The 27,875-nt window shown below is 36.4% G+C and overlaps 1 protein-coding gene across 1 annotated transcript in view; it reads right to left on the reverse strand.

Moving 5' to 3' along the window:
* The window catches only part of JAKMIP1 (janus kinase and microtubule interacting protein 1), an 81,479-nt gene extending 54,757 nt beyond the window's left edge, over positions 1 to 26,722 (reverse strand). Inside the window, exons 1-3 of the mRNA XM_042871683.1 lie at positions 26,457 to 26,722; positions 13,962 to 14,237; positions 7,596 to 8,090 (exon numbers count right to left, since the gene is read on the reverse strand). Of these exons, the coding sequence (XP_042727617.1) occupies positions 7,596 to 8,090; positions 13,962 to 14,090 (624 nt within the window). The 5' untranslated portion in view covers positions 14,091 to 14,237; positions 26,457 to 26,722. The remainder of the gene's footprint in view (positions 1 to 7,595; positions 8,091 to 13,961; positions 14,238 to 26,456) is intronic.
* Positions 26,723 to 27,875: the final 1,153 nt, after the last annotated feature.

Consider the following 27,875-nt stretch of genomic DNA (forward strand, 5'->3'; position numbering starts at 1 on the left):
ATCCATGAATCGGGCTCACAGATATGCTGAATCAAACATATCCCGGAAATTCCTTCCAACTGGACGTTTTAATTGCTGATTTGGTCTCAGATCTAAAACTTTTTTTTTTTTTTTTTTTTTTTTTGCAGTTATATAGTATAACAGGAATGCATGAATTCTTTTGCATTCTACTTTGCATGGATTTTAAAGCATTTAAGAAATGTCACATTTTTAATGCAATTAAGCAAGACACAATTCAGCATGAAAATCTTATGATCAGAAGGAAAGAGAGTAACAAAAGGTTAAAACTTATTTTCATTTACATGCTTTGAGAAGTAGTAGAAATCGCATCAGAAAGAGTTGTAAAGAAAATAAGATCTACAATCAGCAGCTGCGGAGGGGATTACTACAAAATCACTCTGGAGTTGTTGGTTAGAATCACAGTTTTCTAAAGTATCATTTCTTAATTAACGAGTTTTATAGTATCAAACAGAAGCTGCTGAACACAGCTATCACCTGCATTGCACTAATGTAGGACCAGCATTTGTAGCCTATTGCAAAATTACATAGTTTTCTTAAAAAATAAAAAGCATTTAAAAAACATTCTAAAATCTAAAATAAATTATCAAAAATAAGTGTTTTAATAACGTTTACCAAACATGAAAGAAAGCTAAGCTAGTCACTGGAAAATGTATCTATGTGCCAATTATCCCACACTTCAATAGCTACAATAAAAGTCAGAGATGTCTGGGGGAACTTTAGCTTCTCACAAAGTTGAAAGAGAAATTCCCAGGGAATTAATAGCTAGCTTTAACAAGGCAGTAAGATGCTCAGTTTTCAAGTGGAAAAAGCCAGCTGCTGCATGGCCAAGTGTAGGACACTCTTCTTCACTTGTCCCTATCAAAATTATCTGGTAGCCAATTGCAGAACAGCATTCTGTAACTTTTTGCTCCAGAAGAAATCAAGTTCAAATTTATCCCGAACATTTCATGTTAAAAAAAAAAAAAAAAAAAAAACAAAACAAAACAAAAAAGCTTATCTTGATAGGAATGCTTGTTACTGAGAAAGACAGACACATAACAGAAGCTACTCAATTTTTTCAAGATATTACTTCCAGTTAGTTCTACATTCTAAATTTCACAGGATCACACTATTGTAGGGAATGGAAAGGATCCTCTAGAGATCATCGAGCTCAAACCCCTGCTGAAGCAGTTACCTACACTAGATTGCACAGGAAGGCATCCAAATAGGTTTTGAATACCTTTACAGGAGGAGATTCCACAAGCTTTCCAGGCATCCTGTTCCAGTTCTCCATCACTCTCACAGTGAAGAAGTTTCTCTTTAAGTTCATATGGAACTTCCTGTGCTCCATTTGTGCCTTATCCTGTTGCTGGGCACCACTAAAAAGAGTCTGGCCCTATCCATTTGACTCCCATCTTTAGGTATTTATAAGCATTGATAAGATCCCACTTCAGGTTTTTCTTCTGCCAAAATGGAGGAACTCATGAGGGAGACATCCTGCTTTCTGCAGGCCAATAATAATAATGATGCTCCAGCTCCCTCATGGCCCTTTGGTGAACTTTCTCCACCAGTTCCATTAAGACATAACAATATTCTACATAAAGCCCACTTGGAGGGAGGAACACAAATATTCCTGTGTCGTGCACAGGCTTCTCTACAGCAGACACAGTCAACTATTTATTTGTTTGCTGCTCAAAGGAAGAGGGAGAAAAGATGGGAGATGTCCAGCGGAAGAAGTTTACATAGTGGTAAATGGGATCTACTTTTAAATGTCATCATCGCAATTTTTTTAAACCAATAGTCAGTACTTTCTTCCAATAGCTTTTCCCATTAAAGTGTGTATGACTAACAAAGAGATTAAAAGTTTTGCAAAACTATACGAGAAACACCATAAGGGCAGATATCAGAACCTTTCAATAATTTTGCACATTTCCCAAAAGCATCTTGGATTTTTGTAACTGACTGCAATCTCTACTATGAGATCTCCACTGTAATTATTGCTCATTGAAATGTAACAGAAGTAGTCAGAAAATGGAAAAGGCAGAAAAATGAAGTAACCCAAACTTCAGCAGATTTTTTTTTAACCCATGTGCCATGCCATACATCATTTCTGTGGGTTTTTAATAGCACACAAGGAGTTGGATACTTCTGAAGGACATAAAAATTATATTAGTGACCTGCCAACCACATTGGAGTCCTAAGAAAATATTAGGAATAAACATAAAATGCTGAGCCTGTATTATAAAGCACGTTCATTAGATCTCTTTGATTCAAGAAAAACAAAAACAAAAAACAATAAACAAGGCATGGGTGGAATGTTGCTCTTCCTGAGTGGACAAGCACAAAATCTTTAGAGGTCTGAAGGAAAGTATTATTTGCAGTCTTAAAATGCTAAAAGCAAAGTATATTTTGCAGTCCTAAAATGCTGAAGGTGGTAGAAGGATTTTTACAGGAGATTAGCTGAGCCTTGGTATGTAACTCAAACAGGCTTCTCAAACAGATGGCAAAATCCAGAGAAGCAGCCTACAATTTGATATCAGCAGCTGCAAACGAAATACATGCACGATTAATTGGGCAGTAAGAAGAATGTTACTGAAGTCTCTGCCCAGCCTGACTGCACACACTTGGAAGACTCAAACACAACACTAAGAAGATTCAAAACTCAGCTTTACAGTTTGAAAATTCAGTGTTCAAATTTTAAGTAGAAACAAAACTGATGCATATTTGTGCTGCACAAGTGCAGTTAATAAAACCATGCCTCATCCTTCTTTTCAGGTCTCAGCAATGGAACACAGCAACTACCAGAATTTTGAGAGGAAAAGTCTTAGCACCACCTGCACTACAAATTCCACTGTCTTTTCATGGCAAATTCATCACAAGAATGTGAGAAAAACTGAATTTTATTATGAAATAATTGCAGCCATATGAAGGAATTCAACTTAGGTTTTAGATAGACTGTTAAACTTCCTGCTATTTTTCATGTTTTACTAGAAAGAATTGCTGAATCTTGGAAAGCAGATTTTTATTTGATCATCTAAATTTACCCCTTGAAAGCTGAAGAGAACAACACATGCAACATCTTCATCTACTACCCAGATGAAGAAATGGAATACACTGAATCATAAGTTTGTGGATGACATCAAACATGGGGGGGGGAAGGGGGGGGAGGGGGCATTTGGTGTGTTAGGGGAGATGTCTGCCATTCAGAGGGACTTTGGTGTGTAGGAGAAATGGGTCAAAAGTAACCTTGGAAATTGACCTAAGACAGATACAAACTCCTTCAGGTGGTTTAAGCTCTGCAGCAGAAAAGCATTGAAGCCAATTCCAGTTGGCAGTGCTGCATGGAAAAAAGAAAGAGAAAAAAAAGCAAATAAGAGAAAGCTTTGGTGTCCTGGAGGGCAAGTTGGATGTGGGTCAGTAGTGAGAGATTTTAACTCTCAAATTAACTTGATACTGGATCAAATGAGGACTACAGCAAGAAGGATGAGAGAAGTGATCTAGCCCTTCGTTAAGCACTTGTGAAACCACACCAGGTGAAAGAAGTTCTAAAGTGGCCACTCTATTAGAAACAAAAAAAAATATATGACATGGATGAATTTGCACAATTACCATAAATTGAAGCAAGACCAGTAAGACCACTATGGGGTACTATGTGTCATTCAAGGAATGGGTGAAGGAGCAGGACTTGTTTAGCCAAAGAAAAGATTGCAGGATCTATACATGAAGGCTGAATCAAATTTTCAGGTACTGCATTACAAATATTTGGGAAATTCTAAACAGAGGGAAGGGCTCCACATTGAAACTTTGAATTCATGCATTAATTAGCTGACAGATCAAGCTCAAAAAGTTACAGTAACTGGATTTACCACAGGCACATAGCCAGTAAGTAATGGGGTTCCACAGGGCTCCATTTTAGGCCTGGTTCACTTCTATATATTTTTTCTTTTTATGTGACCTGGACACATAAAAAAAACTACATAAATCATGGCTGATCACAAACTTCTTAAAAAGAATCCTAAAAATAACTTTGCACTTTTATTCTATGAGCAGCAAAAGGATTTTTTTCCTTGCAAATGTGAATCTGTAGTAACATTACATTACTGTCTAGAGAATTTTGAAGGGTCATTTGCAAATATTAATGAAATAAGCAAAGCTAATTCACTCAATCTGCTGTGCATCCTCAAACATAGATCTGATTATGCACCTAATAAGATCAGCGGAATCTTCTACATTGATTTTCTGGATAAGAAACCTAAGTCTATTTCACACTGAAGTGACATAAAGTGATTCAACTCATCTCAATCCAGGAATATTTAGGAATATTCAGGAAGATCATAAGTGCAAAATTTTTAACTAGATTGAATTTTAAAATGGGCAAAAGGTTTGATGTTAAGGATACTGCCAGTAGAGGAAATAATATTTACCTAAAACCCCACATCACACAATACAGGATGCATATCATCTGTTTATTCCAAAATATTGCATTGATTATTTTTAACATTGTCAGACAAAATAAACATTTAAGTTCCTTCTTATGTGATATATCAATGAAGCGATGTCAAATCAATATATGATAAATAATTTTGTATTATTTTCCAAGGCATGCCCTGTGAAGAGTCAATCATTCGCATCTCTGGAGAAAAAAAAAAAAAGTATGGAGAGAAATGCACCTTGTGAAGTAAGAGATTTCTTAAAAACAGTCTCCAGATAATCTTGGAATGAATGAAGCCTCTAACTAAAAGGATATACTGCTCACACCCTATTTCACAGATATACTTGCAACAGAACAAAGCTGGTCTATTGACAAAACTTAACCTTTTGAAAATACTATGTGATTTAAGCCAAAGAATACAAACTATTTATTGCTGAAAACTAACATTAAACTTGATTTTAAAACCAAATTAAGCCAGCTAAATAACAAGTTTAATTGAGGTCCAAACCAAAAAACATCCTGTTATTTTGTGTGTTTTTAAATTTTAGATTGATTAAAACATTAAATGCTATTATAGTTCTGCTTTTTATTTAATAAACATCTAAAAATTCATAACTTCACCGCAGCATTAATCAGGTATGTCATCAAGTTTACCTTGTACCAGCCCAGACTTTAGAGGGAAACCAGACACCCCTGCTAACAAACATGTTATTGAAACAGGAGTCCGTTGGTCTGTTGGTAGAGAATTACTGAGGTGCATGCATTTATGCAGCCCTCAACTGAAGGCATGCTTTGAGGCAGTTCATGTTGAAGCTCAGTGGATGAAGAAGTGCAATTATGGCTGTGCATATTCTTTTTTTTGAAATAATCTGACCCAGAAATAGAACAATACTATTTCAGCTTAGCTGCTTGGAATAGTGGATGAAAAAAAATAAATAATAATTACTCTTATCTTCTTCAAGTTGTATCTTTCCCTTTAAATCTTCTGTTTCACCTGCATCTCCAGTTTGCAACTAGCTATTTTTAATTTCTAGTTTTCAGCTGCCTGCACATTGTGCCCTTGCATATACATAGCAAGAATGTATTTTCTTTGGGGAAGGAAAACAAAAACTAAAGCTACAGCAAAACAAGAAATCTATGCCCACAAGCATTCTATAAATTAATGAAAAATTACATAACTGCTATGTGAAGTCAAGAACAGGGATATATTTACATATAATTTCATGCTGTACAGAGAAAGAGTGATTCCTTTGCCAAATAGCTATTTTCCTTTCCCTTGTTTGGCACTGGGATCTTCCTATGCATCTTGCTTGCACTGAGGCCTGTTGGGTAGCTCTCATGGCTCAATTCAGAAGTATGAGGACATTCCTCAAAACTGATTAACCATATTTCTAAAAATACTGACACTTGTACAAGGCAAGCACGGTTGCTTCTGTATCCAGTGTAATTATATCTGTATATTCACACATTCTTGTCATTTAATTCTTCAAGGATAAGATCTAAGCCAATCAAGTACTCCAAATCTGTAGCTGATAAACTTGGTTTGAAATTGTAGGCAAGCATCCCTTGCACTAAATAAAACAATGGGGCAGAGAAAAAGAAACATCCTGATGATCTGACTATAACCCCACTTAGCCTCCCAGAGGAAGACAGTAGGTCCCGAGAACACCTGTAGTATTTGAGATGTTTTATTTTGTTGTTTTTTTTTTTGGTTTTTACCTTGCCACAGGCTAAAGTAGTATCCCATACAATAATAACCACATGAATTGTTATGAATACCTGGAAGGAGCACTTTGTTCTCAATTTAGTGAAATATTGAAATTTGTAAGTTTGAAAGAAGTCAAACCATTACATGGCAACATCAACTTTCTGACGTTTTTCCTCATTGTTTCTCCTTAAGGTGCACAAGGATGCAAACACTTGAAGTGAAACCCCGTGAAGCTTACGGCAGAATTCTTCCAGAGCTGTGAACAGGTAACAGCAGTTATCTGCACACACAAAATACAATTATCTTTTATAGACGCAGTTGTACTGAATAACAGAGGAAGAAACGAGAGTCCCAGTAAAGCCCCAATTATAATTTTGAATGATTCGACAGGATTGTTTGATGACAGACAAAACTTGAGTGCCCTCCTTCACCATCATATCACAGCAGACTTAAAGGCTCAACTCTTGAAAGAGAAGAGCTAAGCTGTTCTGTACAACACCACTGTGAGACTCACTGTAGGTGTATTTGTTGGAGCAATTTAAGATGAAAGAACTGAGGGTGCATAAGTATGTGCTTTCTCTCACTCTTATCTTTGAAAAGGGTATATTTAAATAACAGCTGGTCTCTAGAACAACACAAGCAACAAGACAATAAGTTTCTCTCCTCTTTAACACTTCATAAAATTACCTGGCTTATAATGGTTGTTTGATTCTAGATTTATGATATAAAATAAGATGTAAAACAAGTAACAGTCACACTAGTATCGCGTTTTCAGTCATTGCAGTGGTCATTAATTAATCAAGGAAATGATGCTCTCAAGAGCTTATCAAGATCCAGTTTATTTAAAGAAAAAATATTAACTGCATTAAAAGCTTTCATTTCCTCAGACAAAAAAAAAAAAAAAAAAAAAAAAAAAGGATCAGTGTTAAACAGATATAATACTTGTTTGTAGCTTATCTTCACCATCTTTCTTCCCAAGGAACAGAAGAAATAAGAGAACGTATCCATATAAGCACAAAATAATAAAATAATTTTTGCTTAAGAAAACGGAAATTTTATTCCATTTGAAATGTAAATTTTTTTTATATGAGAAATATGGTCTTATAATATCAAATTCTACTTGCATAACTATTGAATTGCTTGATTAGCCAGATTAACAAACAGATCTTAGAATCATAGAATTTCTAGGTTGGAAAACACCTTAAAGATCAAGTCCAACCACAGCCTAACCATTCTATCTCAACTCTAACAACCCATAGATAAATCATGGCCCTGAGCATCACATCCAAACTTCTTTAAAACACATTCAGGGATGGTGACTCAACCACCTCCCAGCTTGAATACACATAAGAAGAATCAAGTACCAAACAAATGTCCTTTGGTGCTGAATTGCTCTAAATGATAAAGCAATATCTTAAATGCTGCCATAAGCAGATGTATATTTCATGAACTTACCAGCCTACGGATATCCCTCTCACATTCACGCTTTATTCTATTAATCTCATCCTGGTGGGATTGGTAAGCCATGCGCAGGTCAGCAGCCTTCATTTTATCCGCCTGCATGATGTTGTTCAAAGCTTCTTCAAGCTGCTTTTTACCAGATTTTAGCTCCAAGATCTCCTGTTGCAACTTCATTCGTTCGCTGTCAAACGCTTTGCGGGCCTCCTCCTTCGCCTCACTCAGCAGCGCAGTCTTCACCTTGTCGGCTGCCCCGTCCCGCAGCACATTCACTGTTGACTGCAAACGCTGAATTTCACTGTCTTTAATTTTCACCATTCTCGCTACTTCCTGCTCGTGCTGTCGGATCAGCAGCTCTCTGACACTCTGAAGCTCCTTCATTTTCTCCTCATGGAGCTTAGCTTTCAGTTCAGAAACGTAGGCCGTATGCTTGTGCTGTTCCTGCTCCCTTTCTTGCTTAACCTCTTGGATTTTCTCTCTCAATTTACCCACCTGGAACATCAACGCAAAAAATTGATTAGCAAGCACCATCACACCCTTACAAGTCGTCAAGAGAGCTTTTTCATAAGCCTTCTTAAAAAGTCATCCTGAATATTCAAAAGCAAAACCATAAACGCAAAATTTTCTCTTCAAACAGTGAGAGAACTAGAGCTTGAAAAAGGCTGTTTGTACCTGTATGTAGAGGAATCTTCTTTGCGGAGGTGCTACTGGCAACAAACTTTCACAGTTTTAGGAAGTAAAACAATACCAAGCAGCATTCAACCCAGTTCTTTAGCAATTTTCTCCACCAGACCCCCCAGATTACTCTCATCCACAACCCTCACATTGCAGCCAACAAGCTGATGAGAAGGGAAGCAGACAGAGAAAAATGCTTCTGTTCAGAATGAGAAAGTTTTCTACTACTCAGTGGACCATACTTCAAGGATGCTCAATGAGTCAGATCTCCATATAGGCTCAGGTAATTTATTCCACAGCATCCTTCAGTAGCTAAGAGACTGCAGACGGGATTCCCAGTCAATCATCTCTTTACCTTGTATATACACATATTGTCTTTGGGATTTGAGTTCCAAATTCCTATATCCAAATCCAAATCCATATCCAAATCTGTTTGACCTAAGGTAATTTCCAAGTGAGATTAGACAATAATATATGTCTATATATAGATGGGAGATATATATATAATATATAGATGGATATAAAATATAGATGGGATATATATATATAATATATATCTATATATAGATGGGAGAGGAAAAAAAGGAGAAGCTTGCTTCTGTATTGTAGTTTACTAGAAAGTGTATAATGTATCCAATCACTACTAATATCAGCAACGCTTTCCTACAATCCATATTACTGCATCTGCCATAATACAGGCTCTACACGAGATCTTCAACTCTAAAACAAAGCCAGAGAGAAGAAATTTTTCAAAGATTTGTGTTTTGACCTTGAGCGGCAATAAAAACATAATCCACATAATGCTGCACAGTAAAAATCAGGTCATGAAGCAGATGGATATTATTACCTGCCACAGCATTCCTAGACTTCTTGCACCTATGCAGTGCACTAATGGGACCTGTGGTCACACAATGCATTAATGTACTTAATTTATGGTAAACTAAGGCAAAGATGCAGCCTGCCTCAGATTTTAGTTCTGTATGGAGGGGAGGATCTCTATTAATATTCAGAATAAAATTTACTAAGAAGGCATAATTAATGCAGTTTACTTTTTCCACAGTTCTGGATTCTACAGTCAAAAAACAAAAGAGTTTAATTAAAGCTATAATACTAGTTCAGGAAAGGTTCAGAAAACTTTGCTATTTTCTTCATTGTAATCAGGCTGGATCTAAACAGGTACACTTGTGTGTTTGCTTTAGAGAAAACACAGCATAACTCAAAAGCCTCAGTTATAACTCATCCAATGAAATCAACTTTACTACCTAATTTAACTGGTCATAAAATGAGACCAATCTATCACATATCAAGCCCTTAGCACTAACTTCATGATTTCCAGAATCTGAACTCCACCTTAAGTCTTCCATTAGAAAGGACAGCAAACCCCTTTAAAAAAAAAAAATTAAAAACAAACAAAAACAAAAGAAAAAAAAACAAACAGGTGAAAGCAGGATAGGTAGAGTATGGAAGTCATGTTCTAGTTACAGTGTAAACTAAACACCGACTGGGACAGCACTATAATTGTAGGCACTATTCGACTAGGATGTTATCACACAGGTATTGTTATCCATTCCAGGATAATCCAGATCATATATATGTTTATTCAAAAAAGAATTATTTCCCCCCAAATGATAATTCTGGCTACGGGAAAATATCTTCTTTAGATACCCATCATGCATTTAATCTGGTGAAATAACTTGAAGACCCAAGCCTACAGCAGATAGCATGGATCTTCGCTGTTACATTACTGCACTCAATTCCATAAGAGAGTCTAGGAAAAAGTTCAACCTATTTACTACCACAGATGAGTAAATTTGTGAACCTACCAACACTCAAATTCGCTTGAATCTGCTACTGATGAAGAAAATAGAGATGAAACTATGAAATGAGACCTAGTAAAAACTACATAGGAAAACAAATCGTACAATGACAAATACAAATAATGCTGATATTCCTCCAGAACTACAGTATTTTAAAATCAGTCATGTCAAATATTAGGTATGAGAATGAAAAGCAGTTTTCAATATAACACATTTGATTGTGACTTCCTAAAAGAACTTTTAATATACTTGAAAAGGATTCTGACATTCTGTGGGAGTTTGAGCACAGAATTGCATGCTTGAATAATGGTTTTCATTTTTCATTGAGTGCATGTCAACATCTATATCCATTGTTGCTCTCCATGACAACACATTTAAAACCTTCAGACTAACTGAATATCATCACGTATTATCCAGTCATTTCACTTACAAAGTTTCAATCACAGCACAAATAACAACTCTATAATCCCTGAATTCTGCATCTCATCTTAAATGCATTTCATTCTACAAACCCAGAAAAATAGATGCATCCTAATCTTCAAGGTCTTTAAAAAGCCTATTCTTGTTACTGCTTCTTATCAGAGAAGACAGCAAATTACTTCTGTTATAGTTGTCTTCCCTGAAAGCCAGAAACTCTGTCCCTCTCTCCCTCCCAAAATGTTAATCTCTACACTTTTGGCAACTGATGGAACAAAAATAGTAATATGGTATTTTCCCATACGCTTAACTGTCTCGGTTTCGAAATGAATTCAAACACAGTTAAAATGTACTTATTTTTAGATGCATAAAGCTGTTCTGTCCACAGTTTGAAGCATAACCAAGAACTGAAGCCAACAAGCAAAAAAAAATTCATACAGGCTTTCAGAGCATCACTGAGACTGCCTGGCTCCATCTGTACTTTCCCCTCCCCCCCATCAGCTATCTATGCATTTTGATAAAGTGCCTCCAAGACTTCTCCATTCTCAACAATCCCAAATTCTTTCTTGGAAGTGACATTGCATATCTGTCTTAGAGACATAGAGACTTAGAGAAATTGCTGAGAAACAGTCCAGTTTCAGAATAAAGAGAACATGATAATACTCAATGCAGAAACTTCATACTGCTTGAATTGATTTGTACGTCACAGGATAAAGTCACAATTGATAGGATTGCAAGAACTTGGCACATAAGTAAAATTTAAACAATTTCAGGGAGAAAAGAAAGTATGTTAAAACTTAGTACTTCTTAGGACATGATAATTTTTCTGCAGAATATTGAATTTGCAAGTGTAGAGCTCAGAAATTTAAGTTAAAGTCCTTGGGAGAATCTACAGGTCTGATCTAATCTCTTTATTGGATGTGACAATTTGTCACATCAGTCCACAGCCTAGTAACTCTACTGGCTTCTTTCCAGATTATATCATTGTATCACACCTTGTAAAAGAAAGAGCTCTTATCACTTCCAGGTACCTAAGAAACCAACTCTTTTTTTACTTGATTCTGCTTTCAGGCAATCATTTTTCTGAATCTCCTTCTCCTTTAAGTGCACAGAAGTGGCAGAGGCCACAAGCTGATGCAATTCCACTTTGTCAGGCACTGATTTTATGTAATATACACTCACTACTGTTACCACTTTTCCCACCCACCTGCCTCTACTGATTATTACTTTTATTTATGTGATCTTACTCATTGCTCTTTTTCTCTAGCAAAAAAATCTTGTTGTATTCACTCTACTCTCTGTGCACCTTCATAAATATCCTCTTCCTGCTTACTCTTCTCCAACAACAAATAACTCATTAAAATAAAAGTAAAAAATTCCATCTTGCACATTTTCTGCAATCTTTCTTGCCTTCAGCATTTCCAACTCTGATAATTTTTTAGTTTAAACTCTTAAGATTATGTGAGAGCATCACAGAAAATGTGTTTCTGCTCACATCTGAGGATAGTTCCTTGTTTTATATCAAGATACCCTAGAAACTCCTGAAGGCTGCAGCAACTGTCCTTTTATTCCAGAACAAAATGTAGATGTATAATTTGACTGACACATTAATTGCACAAAATCCACTACAATTCAGAATAGAATTCCATAGATCACACTGCATTTTCTTTCAGCCATTTAGAATGTGATGGCATCTAGAAGATTTAATTGTGATACTTTCTTGTTTATTACTCCAAACTTAGGATAATCATTGTTTAATATCTTCATATTGATATCTCACTCCTCCCCTCCTTCTTAGTAGCTGTTTTAACTGGACAAGAAGTCACATTAACATGCCTAGCACATTAACACTTCACTCTTATCTGAACTCTGAGTTCTTCCACATTTATTCCAAATAACTTTGCTATTTACAGTGTTTAGCAGATGACCCAAATACTCTCATCTTAATAATTTGTTAAGTATTGATCATTTGACTTTATACAACAAGAACAGAGACCTGAATTCAAATACCCTTCAGCTTTAATTGGTAACACCATTACACATTGTTTTGCAAATGCTTCATCCATTTCTTGCTCCAAGATGGAGAAATTTTCAGTTTTCTGTTGTGTGAAAATCATCCTTCTTCTTTAGTCTGTGTTCAAAAATCTCCCTTTTCTAACAAATTTAGTATGTCTGATCTGTAATCAACCTATTACAGTTAGTCAAACAAGAATTAGAGCTTTATTATTTATTTTTTCCTCTGGAAGGAATAAATTCCGAAGATTCTATTTAAAGGCTTGTTTCTTTGTGTCATGAAATGATAACATGAAATAAAATATGAAAGAAGATGCCATCCAAAGCTGAGTATCACACAGGACTGTTTAAGAAACTTGAACATACTAGACTACTACTGTCTATGTATTGCAAAGATGTTTCAAATTTGGCACCAATGTGATGACACAAGTACATAACAAAGCCACGTTGTATCAAGTAAACATGGTTTCAGTATACATTTCTTCTTCAGAGAAGTCACAGAATCACAGAATTGTAGGGGTTGGAAGGGAACTCCAGAGATCATCGAGTCCAACCCCCTGCCAAAGCAGGTTCCCTACACCAGGTAGCACAGGTAGGCATCCAGGCAGGTCTTGAACATCTCCAGAGAAGGAGACTCCACCACCTCCCTGGGCAGCCTGTTCCAGTGCTCCATCACCTCACTGTAAAGAAGTTCTTGCGCAGTCCTTGAGACTTTTAGAAAGTATCACTAAACAAAAACTCTGCCCATAGTGGGGAGGACTGGAACTAAATGATCTCAAAGGTCCCTTCCAACACAAACAATTGTACAATTCTATGATGCTATGTACTTTATGAATGAACACTTTCTCCTATGTGTTCTCCTGACTACTCAAATGCCTGTTGAATATATGCTAGCCAGACAAATATTTATGGATTTATTTCATTAATAAACAGACACATCAGAGCAGCTAAGGACGCATAACCCATGCAAATCAAACTAGGAGTCCTACACACATTATTTCCAGGCAAGTTATGATCTCTGTAGACACGTACATAACATGGAATATGCTTGTGTTCACTCTGCCTACACTTCTTTTAACAAACAGTTTTCAGTGCTAAGATAAAATCCTGAACTGCTTTATTTCCTCTAAGACCAGCTAAGCTAGTGCTAGTAGTACTGAAATCACAGCAAATATCAGCAACAATGTCTTTGGGAATATTTATTTACTTTCGTACAGTGTTAAAATAGTTGGCAAGAGAATGGAATTTAAAGCTCAGTTCTTCTCATATTTCATGCCACACCTTCCTAACAAAAATTTCAGTTTATCAGTGAGTGATTCTTGAGACATTTCTTATAAGTTTAATGCATATTTTAGTAGGGAATTAACTTGAGATTCAATCTCTGCTTGTTTATAACATCAGTACTATTTAGAAGAATAATCAATAAAATGCAAATACATACCTTGCTTTTTTCTTGCTGAAATTCTATCTGAATGTTGGTTAGTTTAGTTCGTAGCTCCTCATTAGCAGCTTGCAGAGCTTCAATATCCATGTCAGGCTTATCTCCCTTGGCACGACCTTTCTTTGACATAATTATTTTTGAAGTTTAAAATAATTTTTTGCTCCAAATTGAGCTGCACCAACTAGGGCCTTCTGCTTTCAGCATTTAAGAGTCATGAAGTGTTCAACCAAATCTTTCACAAAAATCTCTGCCATTGTGGGCTTTGTCTTTCATGTCCTGAAAGAAACCAAGTAGGAACAGAATTAGACTACACCACAGAGCAAGATCAAAGATCAGGATTAACATCTAGTTTTAAAGCACATTGAACTTGCATTTGGTATGCACTATACTACATAATGTACTAGAATTAGTAAGCATTAGAAGAGTTACACAGTACTCATAATCGTACCTAAAATCACATCAACTCTCTTCCTATGCTTACAGAAACGAAAGTTTTGTTCTTATGATAATATAGCATATAAATATAAATCATATTTTATTCAGGATCCGATGACTTGGACCACACAAGATTCTCAAGAGGCACTAAGACAATGATAAATTAATAGAGCTGAGTGGCATTCCAGTGGAAACTGCTTACTTCCCATAGTAAGGAGTAAGAACCTTGCACAGGTATCAGGGTATCAGATGATTCAAAACATCAGCATGTGTGGAAAAAGCAGCATGAAACTAAAAAAAACACTTTAAAAGATTTTAAGGAATATAAGCTGCATACATTAAAGGTCAGTAGATTGAAGTGATCTAGCCAAAGTATCAAGGTATTTCATTTTATTTTAATTTCCTAATATGCAAAGCTTAAAAAGTATACAAATATTTAAATCAGCTTTACATGATACTCAAGGAGAACATCAATAGCAGACAATGAACCTTAATTCCAATCATTAGAAAGTCCCAAGATTAGTTTTCTTCTTGAGTACTAATTGAAGCTCCATCAGTTCTTCCCCCACCCTCCTTCCCAGCTCTCCCCTAAAAATAACCTGCCACTCCACAAGAACAAAATGAGCAACAGGTGAGAATTATTTCAAAACCCATATAATTTTCATTATTAAATTCCTGATAAGGCAAAGGGGTTTCTTCTTTAACAACACTGTTCAGATTCAATAAGAATTCCAGAAGGTGAAGTTGTTAATGAGTCAGCTCAGCTGAAGCAAAGACATAGGTAAAGGAAGAATATCTGGGGGAAGGGAAAATGGTTTGTGATAGTTAAGAATCTATCTTCCCACATATTTTGTAGAATCAATTGCACTTCCATTTTATTTGAAAGGAAATTGCCAGATTTGGTGTGCCAGTGTCTTTAGTCTTGGTGTTTTTGTCCAAAGAAAGATTCTTTTCTTCCAAACACAACACTAAAATCTGCAGTGCTATGACCTCCGCTAATTAAAATACTTGCTTTACTGAATTTTAGAAAGAGATGAGAAAGTAGCAGTGACAAAAGAATTATTGCACTGTTTCTCACACACCTCTATCAAAAAGAAAATTAAACATAAAGACCCATCCAGACCAGCAGTTTTCTAAAGGCGTTATATATAAACTGAAGATTCAGTATTAGCTGAAGCTCCCTCAAAATCAATATCATTCCATTGTTTCTTTCTTAAGAAAAAGAAAGAAAACTATCAACTACTAACAACAGAATCTGTAACATCTTCCTGAAAATGATTATAAAGACAAAATAAAAATGTGTATATATACACACAGTTTTATAGATCTAAGATAATACTATCAAAGACTTCTCGGACTATGCCTATTTTTGCTTTAATGTTATAATAACCATATTCTGCCCCCACCCCCCACCTCCCTTCAGATCAGATGCCTTTTCTTTTTATTTGACATACAACCAAGATATAGAAAAATTGAGAACAATGACAGTTACAATGCATGATATTCCTTACTGCTGAAATTTTCACATTCGTTCTACTCAAAGAAACAAAAAAGAATTACACCTGGGGCTAGGGCTCCTATAAAAAAGATAAATTCTTCAGTTCAGCTACATTTGCTTTGTCATTGTCCATATTTGCCAACCCTGACTAGCACGGAAACCAGTAACACACTTAAGGTTTCTTTTCTGCCCAAACTTCCTTTAAAACCTTCTAAATCAGTATCTCCATTTTTTTTGTTTTTGTACTGTTAGATATTGCTCTTCACATTCTACTGCCTTTTTAAACTCCTTCCCCAAACTCAGATTTTTAATTTGCAGTTATCTTTTGCAAGAAAAAGAAAGACCTACAACTCCTCAGGCTCTCAAGAATGCCTGAGAATTCTGGACTTTTCCACTCTCATAGTTTCAACAATTTTTCCTAATTTCTAATTGTGGAAAAGCACTTATGTAAAAACATTAAACATTTAAATGGTCATTTATTTGCAATATATTTCCACAGAATAAATTCCTCACTCTAATGCATTATTATTTGTAAGGGTAGGAGGTTTCCTTCCAAAAGTTCCTCAGAAGGTTAAAAGTAATTAATGCAACCGTGTATTGTATATACATAAAACAAAAACATTTAAAATAGATCAATAAAAATAAGTAAAAGATTCTTCATCTCGACACCTCCATCCAAATAAGGAGATTTCTCATTTTACTTAATCCTGTCTCCTACAGTATTACACAGTCTTAAACTATGGGCCTCAGATATGCCTTGTTATGCTTGTGAACATGAGACAACCACATCAATGCTGAATATTCGAGAAGTTTAAAAGAAAAATTACCACCCTAGCACCTGACAAATTTAAACATAGTGCACAAAGGTAAAACACATATCCTCAGAAATGCCGGTTCACTTATGTTACAATTTTCAGAAGTGTGGTAATCAGCCAATGAGCGTATGGGAATGCTGACATGAATAGCTGTCAATGCCCAAGGCAGATTTCCCACAAGGTTCAGATGACCTACATTTTTTGCTTCAGTTCTCAGAGGTACGTAATAAAGTATGACTGAATGGATAAAAGCAAAAGCATCTCTGAAGGATGAAAAAAGATACATTCCTCAGTCAACAAATATACATTGTGTTATCAGAATAATCTTCTAAATATATCGTAGACTAGTAAAACATTTTAGGTACCCATTTTTTTTAACTACCAAACAGACCTATTTCTGTAATAGTAGAGGTTTACTTTAAATCCTATCCCGCCTGCAGTACTGTTGAGTTTCCTTGGTGGAACCCTAAGTGTCTGTTGTGATTTTTTTTTTCTGAGGATAAACCCCAAAATATCTTTATTGTTAACTAACAGCCACACTTTTTTGTTGGTAGAGTCACAGCCATTCTTGTTTTAATAAGAATCTCTCTCTAGGTGCAAACTAGATGGAAAGCAATCACTAAGAAGCACTAAAATGTTTAAACAAATTTTTCCAGAAAAATTTCAAACTGTGTTGGGAACAATTGAACAGAACAAACATTTGCTTTGTAGAGACTGTAGCATAGCATGAGTTGAACATTCATGATGCCTGACTAAGGAGGTTCTGTTAACAAATGACACCCTGCGGAAGAACTCAGAATTTGTAACTCATTTAACTCTCCTGCCAAAGTATCCTCTACAGTAGTTTCTACAAAGGCAGCTCAGCTAAAGAGATGTTCTGAGATTTTGCATTTCCACAGCCTTTCAACAAATTCTTATCGCTCCTAGGGAACAGTAGCTGTGTTTTAACATCCCACCACAATCCCTGCCTTTCATGTCCCTCCTCTGCAGTTAACAGAACTGCAATTTGGTAACCTTCAGATTTTCACCAATATATTCATTTTCACTTCAGTTAATTGGTTGTCTGTATCATGTATGCATCTGCTAAAACACATGCAATTAGAAAAATCCTTCCAAGTCAACACGTAACGTACCAAAAAACCAAAAGTATTCCAAACTTGTTTAAAACCCATACACACCTTCAAATGTGTATCAACCAACAACGAACATACGACACTGGTTAATTATTTCTGTTTAGCAGTATTGCAGGCCACTAGATAGCACCCAGTACATTAGTGGCCTTTTTCTAGACAGAAAACATATGCACAATCAAAAAAAAAGTTGGCACTTATTTGCAAGAAGTTGTGCTATATATATATATGCAGTAAAAAGGAATATTTGAGCTGAAAAGGATGAGGTAGTGGGAATTAAAGGAATCACAAATGCATTTAGCCATCAAAATTCACATGAATTTTAATGTACATTTTAATTTTAACGTACATAATGCAGATTATGGATATGAGTGTTGTTTTTGTTTTTATAAATCTATGCTGAAGCTACTTACAGAAGGGGTAGTATTGTCAGTAGTCCTTGTCAACCATTTAGCAGAGGAATGGCAGAAGAGTCACACAATGAAAAAGGATTTGAAGGAACAACTGGTCCCTATTTTACAGATTATATTGGAGGAGAACTAAAAGATTGGTTATAAGCATAACTTAGAACAGACTATTTTTCTGTGTCTACCTCTGGCTCTGTTGGCCTCTTCAAGATTCTACTAGAAATTTGCTCCACAATTCTCTTCCTCCACTACAGCACTCTAATATACCAGAAGTTACTGAAACCTTGTCCTAAATCTCTTCTCAGAATGTTATGAGCTTGAAACCAAGCTTTTGAAATACATAATAAATATTCATTTACTTCAATTAATATTGACTCACCTCTATTAGCATTTACTCAATTTCAAAGTACCACTGGCTTGCGGATTAATCCTTAAAATTACCCCACTAAACACATTAAAAGAGAAACCACTACAAACAGCAACCCTGTGATACAGGGTCAAAGGAGGAAGCAAAACAATGTGAAGTTCAAATGCAACTTAAAGTAGTAAGACCCTCCTTCCACACGCTTCTAGAGTCAGCTCTAGTACACATTGCAGCAAACAGTGAGATACAGCTGAGCTTCTGGTCTTAGTGCCAATTCCTTTCTTTCGAGCATACTTAGGAGACCTGACAAGTCAGGTGCCAGCTGTCTAGCTCAACATACACGCAAGCCTTCCACCCTTCTGCTTGCACCCTGCGTGATTCAGAGGGAGTCTTGGGCTTCCTCTGATGAAAATTTCCTCATTTAAAGCATAAGATTTAAGGACAAAAGAAGAATAGGAAGATCAATCAAATTTTAGCATTTCCCACTTTGGGCTACAGAAAGGACAAATATTGAGAATGACTGCAATAACATTATTCACCCTCAATGACACTCTGGAGCTTAATCTTTCCATCACATCTAGGCTTTTGGATTATACTGGACCACTTTTGCTGAGTTATTTACATGAATATGAAAAGAAGATTCCTTTGAGCTTTTTTTTTTTTTTTAATTTTTTTTTTTTTTAATTATTATAATCACTGCTATTAATATTACTATAGAGGTTTGGAATAATTAAAACCCAAAACCTGAAAAAAGACATTTTGACAGGTAAGTAGGAAATGTGCAAAGCAGTCAGATTTAGGGAGAGAGGTTCAGGTTCTCAAACGACTGAGAAGGGAGAAATTGAACTTCATGAAAAGAAAAACTTCAGGAGATGTTCCAACACCAACAAACGTTCCATCTTTATTTTGTAAGTCTGACATGATTTTGGAAATCTGATCTCCAAAAGCCCTCAGAAGTCAAGTATAGGGAAGAGAACAGGGATAGCTGAACATGATCTTGTTACCAGCTAAACAAGGAAGCAAACGGATGTTGCATTATTTGGTGTCATCATCTGTGGTTTCTGAAATCATTGTGTGTAATTAACACACAATATTAACCACCTTTATTAAACCTACAAGCTACCTTGTATTGTGCCTGCCAGGCCAGATTCCCACCTTACTACTATACCACAAAAGAAAATACAGAACAGTGTGCCAATTTATTGCAGTTATGCAAGACTTCAACTCAACTTTGACAAACCTCACTAAAATCAAAACTCTTAGCCAAAATAGAGATCTATTCTAGTGATACTGGAGGACTGTTAAGAGAACTGTTTCCAAAGATGGCATGAATTCCACTTTTAAAGCAGAGTTCCCTTGTTCCCAAAATCAGAATAAGAGAGTACACTACAGAGCTGTGTTACTTGGTTTTTGAGGTTTCACAGAATCTTTGAAAATTATCTACCTACCCTCAAGATTTTAGAATCTCAAGCTTACAGCTGACAGTGAGTATCAAGGACTCCGCTTAACTATGTTAACACCTCATGTTCAAGCCTAATTTCAAAAATAATTGGATTATGATATAATAAAAATGATGATCATTTTATGGGCTATACACTGGGTTAAGTCTTGATGGATTTGGGTCCATCGATGGTTCTGTCACAGAAGCCATTAATGACTTTGTAACTGAGAGATTAAGTGATTTGTTCAGAGATATTACCATTATCTATCTCATATTCTGAGGACAATATTAAAATATGAAACATCAAATAAGGATTATGAGAAATTGGGGTAATGAGAGCCTACCAAGAGTTTACAACAATTGTTAGTGAGCAGGAACCACTATTTTTAACGTATCACAAAGCTGCAATTCCCTCATAAAGATATGCCCAGAAATACCTAAAGACATACACCCTGCTAAAACCAGTATTTCCCTGAACAACTGAACTCAGAAACAGAACAAAGTACTTAGGATACAGATTCAGATTGAGTGGGACCAGACAGAAATTAATATTGAAAAATAACAGTCCTCTAATAGTCTCATGAATCGTTACTTTTTACTAAAGAATTTATATGATCTTCTTAAATAGAGAATAATCTAATCGCTAAATACAGACCAGAGCATTCAAAGCTCTAGTGATCAGAGAGATAGACATCAACTTAGTAATATTTTCTGGTGGGTGGCTTAGATAACTCATGTTAGCATCTAAAGTACTGTTCTACAGGTACATAATATCCTGTACTCATGTACTGTATTGAGAGCTAAGATCTTACTCCGATCAAAAGATATCAGGGATTGATTCCCTGCATGACTAGGGATCATGCTGACTCACCAAGCACCTTCCCTGGAAGCAGTGATTGCATTTCTTCACACACATGCCTACCAGTGGTGACAACATGAGGTGACTCACTTAAATTCCTCCTTATGATAGCGCTCTGAAAGTCAGTCATCTAATGTTGACATTTCAAGCACTAGCATTCAGTGACTGTTCATTGGAGTGAACAGAGCTTCAGGCTCTGGACTGCAGGCTGATGGAACTACATCAGCTAGGATGAAGTACTTACAAGGACTATTTCAGCCAGATGTTAGTTTCCTCCTTTCCCTCTCCATTCCCTAAGAGTACAGTAGCTTAAAATTGCAGCCAGCAAAATGCACAGCTAGAGGCTAATACAGTAAGAGCTCAAAGACAGACTCATTTCTTATTCAGTTTCATCTGCACAGAGACAAGCATGACACAGCACAAGAAAAGCACAGCAGAGGAACTTTGTGAGCTGAAGACTTTCTTTGTGTAACCATCCTTCCAATATCCACAAACTGGAGGCTTCACTATAGTGAAAAGACTGCCAATAAGACATCCTCCTGCTGACTGCCAGTGCTTTTGATTCAGCCAGACCAGGCTGCTTGGAACAGTGGTTGGCAAGGTGCTCCCTGGATGTGCAAAGAGAATGCTCAGAGCTGAATGTGCTGTTCATGAGTACTTGCATATCTGGACAGGAGTATTTTCTATATGTCAAAATTAAAACATTAATGACAGCATCCCTCAATGTTAAGAAACAAACACAAAAGACAAGTCAGCCATAAGACGGTTTAAAAAACAAACATATAAAACCAAAAACCAAAATTATTCTGCAATCAGCCACTGTCCGATGTGTATTTTGAAGTGCAGAATTTAATCAACGCTCAGAAATGCATATGCAGAAATAAAGCTCCCTGAATCTGTAAGAATGGTTGAATATGGACTAGGGGTTACTTTCACACAGGATTTAAATTTAGGTAGAAATCTGAACATTCAAGTTCCACAGGTACAGCATTGCTACCACTGTATCTTCAACTGCTGACTGCTGCCATAGGCAGCCTCTTATGTCCATTGGGGGGAATTAAAAAATGATTTTTTTTATTCACTCTGAGGAATTTTTTTTTCCCCTTTTACCTATGAAGCTTTTTTTCAATTACTGTGAGAGCAAATTCTTACTTCAGCTTATTGACTCACAGAGCTGACCATAAAGCATTTTAATGACAGCATTTTACTTAAAACGAAGGTCTAGATATGCCAACTAAAGTTTACAGAAACTGGTGTAATTAAAGGAAAAACCTTCATGTTTTCAGAGTCTTAATAAATGCAACCTCCTTCTCCAGTCTGCTTCTGCTATCATCCCTGGCTACGGACAAAGTTTTTACTTAAGTTTCATTGCCACATAAGTAGGATGCAATAGGAAATGAAACTCCGTGCTGAGTTGTGGAATAATATATTTATATAATTTGTGCTATGTACTGATCTTAGTATTCTGTTCTGTCACTCGCCCCACCTCATGCCCTAGAAGAGGTACTGAGGAAAGGCCTAAAACATTAGGGCACCAACAGTAATTCTGTATGCATGCTTAGTCAGTCTTATTGAAGACTTTATGAAGTAACAGGGAAATAGGTATTGCCTCATCATCCCCTCAGGCTGAACCACAGAATGAGACTTTGCTTTGAAGTTAAGCTTGGCACAGCTCTAACAGTAGCAGTGCAGTTTCTCACATCCTAAACTGCAGAGCTATTCTAGCAAAACTTTAACAGTTTCCAGAGCAGGAAAGAAAAAAAAAAAAAAAAGGGGGGGGGGGGGGGGGGGGGGAGGGGAAGGGTGTGTGTATGAGTTGGGAACACCCTTACAGAACAGAGCCTGCCAAAGGAGATATCAGTAAAGGAAAACAAGGGAAATAGTAGAACCCACTTATCACTATCCCAAATAAGTCCTATCTGCTGTTTGTCTATTACTCCCTCAGCTCTTTACTTCACAACCACGAGCTCTCAGACACAAAAGAAAGGAAAGAAAGTATCAGAAGAGGAAGAAAAAAGAGAAAACAAAAAGCTGAATTGCACAAAGATCAAGGCTTACTTGTTGCCTGCATGTATTCATATTCCATGTTGAAATGTTGCCTGTTTAAGCGAACAATGTGAAAACTAGAAGATCTGATCACATTTGTCCCCTCTAGGGAAATCAATCAAAATACCAATATTACACACATTTACATTTCTGTTAAGCAGTAAAAATCTGGAATTAATCAAATCAAAGATTTTCACTAATACTTCATAAATGGGACCAAAGACAGGAAATTAGAGGATATTTTCTTTGACATGTGGAGGTTTTTAAGCACTAAATACTTAGACCCACTTTTAAATCTTAAATTAATCTCCGGAAGTTAATAGAAATGCCCAAATACTCCATCTCCCATCTACTATCCAATTTCTTTTTTCCCTGGTTCTGATAACATCCAGTACATCTATAAGCTGTTCTCATGCCTCTAGTAGCACTAGTTAGTGCTTTTCCTTGCTTCCCCTCTTCCACTGATTTCCATTTACCCTAAGAAGTCATTCATCTCTAAATTTCTAAATGTAAAGAGGAATTATTTCTGCACAGAAAATTACTACAATTGCACTCTTGCAAGCAGTTTAACACAAGTTCTTCTACTTGAGAAAGATAGGAAGTCTGCTTTCATCAGTTTCCTGATAAGCACAGAAATATTAAACTGTCACAGTTGAGCTGATGGAATAAAAGTGCAACTGATCCCAAAAGTGAAAGAATAGCATGACTCTCAGAATTACTATAAAATACTATTATATTTTTTGTATCTCTTTCCTACTTCTTGCCTGAAACAACCACAAAGTGATAAAGTATTTTTCAGTAAAGAATATAAACTCTCCCAAGCGGAGCAATAGGAATCTCTCTGCTATAATTGGAAACTTGTAACTTACACTTCAGTATAATCCCTCATCCATCTCCCCTGTGCAGTTTGGTTTTTTTTGTTGTTGTTGTTAATTTTAAGCCAAATTTAACATAACTGAGAAAGAATTCCTTTCCCTCCACAAAACTTGCACTTCGGGTTTAGTTGCAATGAGCAGCACTTAGGCCAGCAGCACTTTAGCAGAAGCATTTATCAAGTGTGAAGTACAGTTCAGGGTTGCTGACTAATCTGATCGCACCAGCCCTTCCTGGCTCTTGTCCCAGCCATTAGAATCTCTCTCATTTCTTTTCCATCTCTGCAGATTGCACGCAGCTGTCAAGTCACCCTAGCACTCAAAGTCTGCTTTTCTTGCCTCTCCTCACCTGTGCATCATACCTACACGGTGTCTGAGCCCTGATGCTTCTTACTTTTGAGCTCCAAGTAGGGATTTTTTTGACCCTACTCAAAAGACTTAATGCTGATCCCCCCCATCCCTCAACACTTTCCATCACATTCACCTGCAAGTTGAGACATGCATCCTTGATGGTCCTGACTTCAGAGCACACCTACAGATCCTATCATTCTGTCTCCATACAGATTCCTCTTGGACTTAGTGTTCTGCCACATTCTTTAACAGAGTCTAACGTTCCTATTATTCCCATTTCCTGAACCGTAGGGGGATTCTTCCTGAAGGATGAACTGCTTCTGTCCTCAGGGAAGAGGGAAGATAGTAATTCCCCCTTCTCTGTTCTCAGGGGACAGTAATGATAAGCATCTGATAAGTCTGCAACAGCACTGCTTGTTTCCATAGCACACTTTTTTTCCTACACAATAAATGTTTAAAGACATTGGTTTCTCAGTTTGGTTATAATTTATAAGTAGTGGTTAACATCTAAAAATAATTCAAGTAAAGAGGATTTCAGAGATTCAATCAGTGAGATAAGTTACAAGCTTCAATATGGAGAAGATTTATTTCTTCAACATGAGATTACTCTTAAAATTGATTAAAACAGAGCTTAAGAGAATTTCTTAAAGTGATACCATCTAGTAGCCAGATTTAATACTGTATCTTCAAGTCAGTCTTGAATGAACAAGCAATTTTTTTATTTATTTTTTTTATTTATTTTTAATAAATCAAATCCAGATTTTGCAGGTCAGTTTTGTAATTATGAAGTATAGTTATGTTATTCAGTTCCATCCAAAGAAGAGCTCATTCTCTGGAATGACCTTTTCTGCATTATGATGGTTTGTGTTTGTCAGCTGGTATTGCTAGGTTCACATTCAGCTTTATTCAGTTTCTGTACTCACACATATGGTCCTATGACACATTCATTCTTCCCCATGCTTTGCTTTCCTCATTTCTTTTCACGCTATAACCAAACAGAAGTACTAGAAACACGTTTTTGAATCATGTATTTATCATTATGTTATCAGTGAATCAAACTCATGTCTGAAGGTCATTTTTAAAGGAATTTCAGGTAGATTTCCTAGTTAGTGCTAAAGTTGAGATTTTCACACACAGTTCTCACTAAATACAAAATGAATAAACTGAGAGAGAAGTGTTCCAATATGTAGCATTTTTCACAGCGATTTCAAATTTAATAAAAATACATGATTTACAAGATGTTCACACAAGACAGGAAAGCAGAAAAGCCTCAATGAGTTAAAAATCTGATACTACTGTCAAAACAATAGAAATGCAGTACTGATCTCCCAGGTTTATAAATATCTGAGGTGTGGGGGCCATAGTGGTGAGGCCAGTCTCTTTTCAGTGGTACATGGAGACAGGACAAGGGGAAACAGCCATAAGCTGCAGCACAGGAAGTTCTGCACAGATGTGCACAAGAACTTCTTTACGGGGAGGTGACGGAGCACTGGAACAGGCTGCCCAGGGAGGTGGTGGAGTCTCCTTCTCTGGAGATGTTCAAGACTTGCCTGGATGCCTACCTGTGCGACCTGGTGTAGGGAACCTGCTTTGGCAGGGGGTTGGACTCGATGATCTCTGGAGGCCCCTTCCAACCCCTACAATTCTGTGATTCTGTGATTAATGGAGGAACAATCTGAAACCATTGCTGTTGTCTAAGTTGATTATAATATAGAAAAACAAGATTTTAAAATGCACTTTTCCTTAAGATTACATGTAAAAAAAAATGTTAACATATTTTCAACATACATATAGATATTTATATTTTGCATGTATGCGGTTTCTTTTCAGAAGCGATAATAGTCTTTTAAGACTACCTTCTTAAAAACAGCATTTATACTACTGCATGCTTTCATATAGCAATTTTTAATATATATAGCCATAATTAAACCATGCTGTCCAAGTATTCATATTGCACTGCTCACAATTTCTACTGTTTCCAACAAATCAATTGAAGAGCTAGAAAAACAACAAAAAGAAAAGCAAATGGACAAAACAGCAACAAAGACACACAAAGAAGTACCCGAAGAGAGTCAACCAGTTTCAGGAGAGACCATATTTATCAAAAGAAGCACAGTATTACAACACGTTATTACAAGGACAGTATTCTAGAGAAGTCAGATCTCCCAACTTCTTCTTCTCAGAACTATTTATTAAAGGTATACCATATAGGCTACAGGTTTCTCAGGGTTCATTCCTTCTTTTTCCATTCACATAAACATACGAATTGACAAGTACCTTCATAATAGACTGAAGATCTCTTTTGCTTAACAACCAACAGCGAGTCCTAAATAAATTAAAGACATTTCTACGGTATTGGAAAAGTTTTAGCTTTCTTTTTAGCATCTCTTGCAAGCATTCAAAACATAGGCAAGTATTTCTGGCTAAGCAAAACATGATCTTTCTTATCTTAAGACGACCATTAGCAGCCACATGCTTATCTAACTGTAAAACTCATGTGGGAATTCTGCCAGAAGCTGAAGAGCTACCAGCTACCCCAGTGTAGCACCTTTTCAGAACAGTTGATAGTTCACAAGCAAGAGACACCATCTTGATGCATGTTACTGCAGTTTATTTTTTTGGGTTTTTTTTGTCTGTTTGTTTTGGTTGTGGGTTTTTTTTGTTTTTGTTTTTTGGGGGTTTTTTATTTTTTTGCTGTTTGAAGAGTAATGAATATATGGTCATAAAATAGGAAACATTTGTGTAGAGGATTACTCAGCACAGATTGCTCAGAGGCTGTTTAAAAAAATGAAATATGAGTAATTTCTTCTTATCTACATTGAAGTTGCATCAGTTAAAGTAGAATTGGAACAAATTGTCAGATTTCATGATCTATCAGTCAACAATACAAACAAAAAGACATTTAAAACACAAATGCACCTGGCCCTACATCCAGTACATTGCAGCAATCCTATATTTTCATGCACAGTCTTTTCTTATTTAAAGAAATGTACCCATGCATAGCAGCATGATGCAACAACTTCCTTTGAAATCTTGTGTATTTACATGGTCATTCTGAGGAGATAGTTTGGAAGTATCAGAAACAGTACAGTCAAAATAACGGGACATTGATGTGCAAGAAATAAGAGTAATCAAATAAAGACTAGGGGCCAGGTAGGGAAATTTTTGCCTTTTTCCCCCCGCTAGCAGTGGGCAAAAGTGCATAAGTAATCCAAAAGATGAAACTCCTATGCTGATGCTTTCCTGAAGTAGTTCGCCTGGAAATGTGATGTTTCCTCATAGATAATCAGTAGATGAAGCAAACACTTTCAGAATTAGGTATCAAAGACTTTATCATATCTTGAGCATTTTGCAGAGTCCATTAAATAAATCAATCTAAATCAAGTTGTTAATCCAATCATAGAATGGCCTGGGTTGAAAAGGACCACAACGACCATCTAATTTCAACCCCCCTGCTATGTGCAGGGTCACCAACCACCAGACCAGGCTGCCCAGAGCCACATCCAGCCTGACCTTGAATGCCTGTCATGGTTCTATGTTTTTTTGTTTTTGTTTTTTTGTTTTTGGGTTTCAGTATTCCACATCAAAACATCATGCAGTGTACAGGGCATTAAAGTGTCACTGCCCCAGTCCCAGGTACCTATCCCTGTACATTACAGCAGTCACGGGATCTGGCCCTTCCGGGTGGGGGGGGGG

Source organism: Lagopus leucura, unplaced genomic scaffold (assembly GCF_019238085.1).
Source record: "Lagopus leucura isolate 7727_CA_CO unplaced genomic scaffold, USGS_WTPT01 Super-Scaffold_100004, whole genome shotgun sequence".
NCBI classification, from domain to species: domain Eukaryota; kingdom Metazoa; phylum Chordata; class Aves; order Galliformes; family Phasianidae; genus Lagopus; species Lagopus leucura.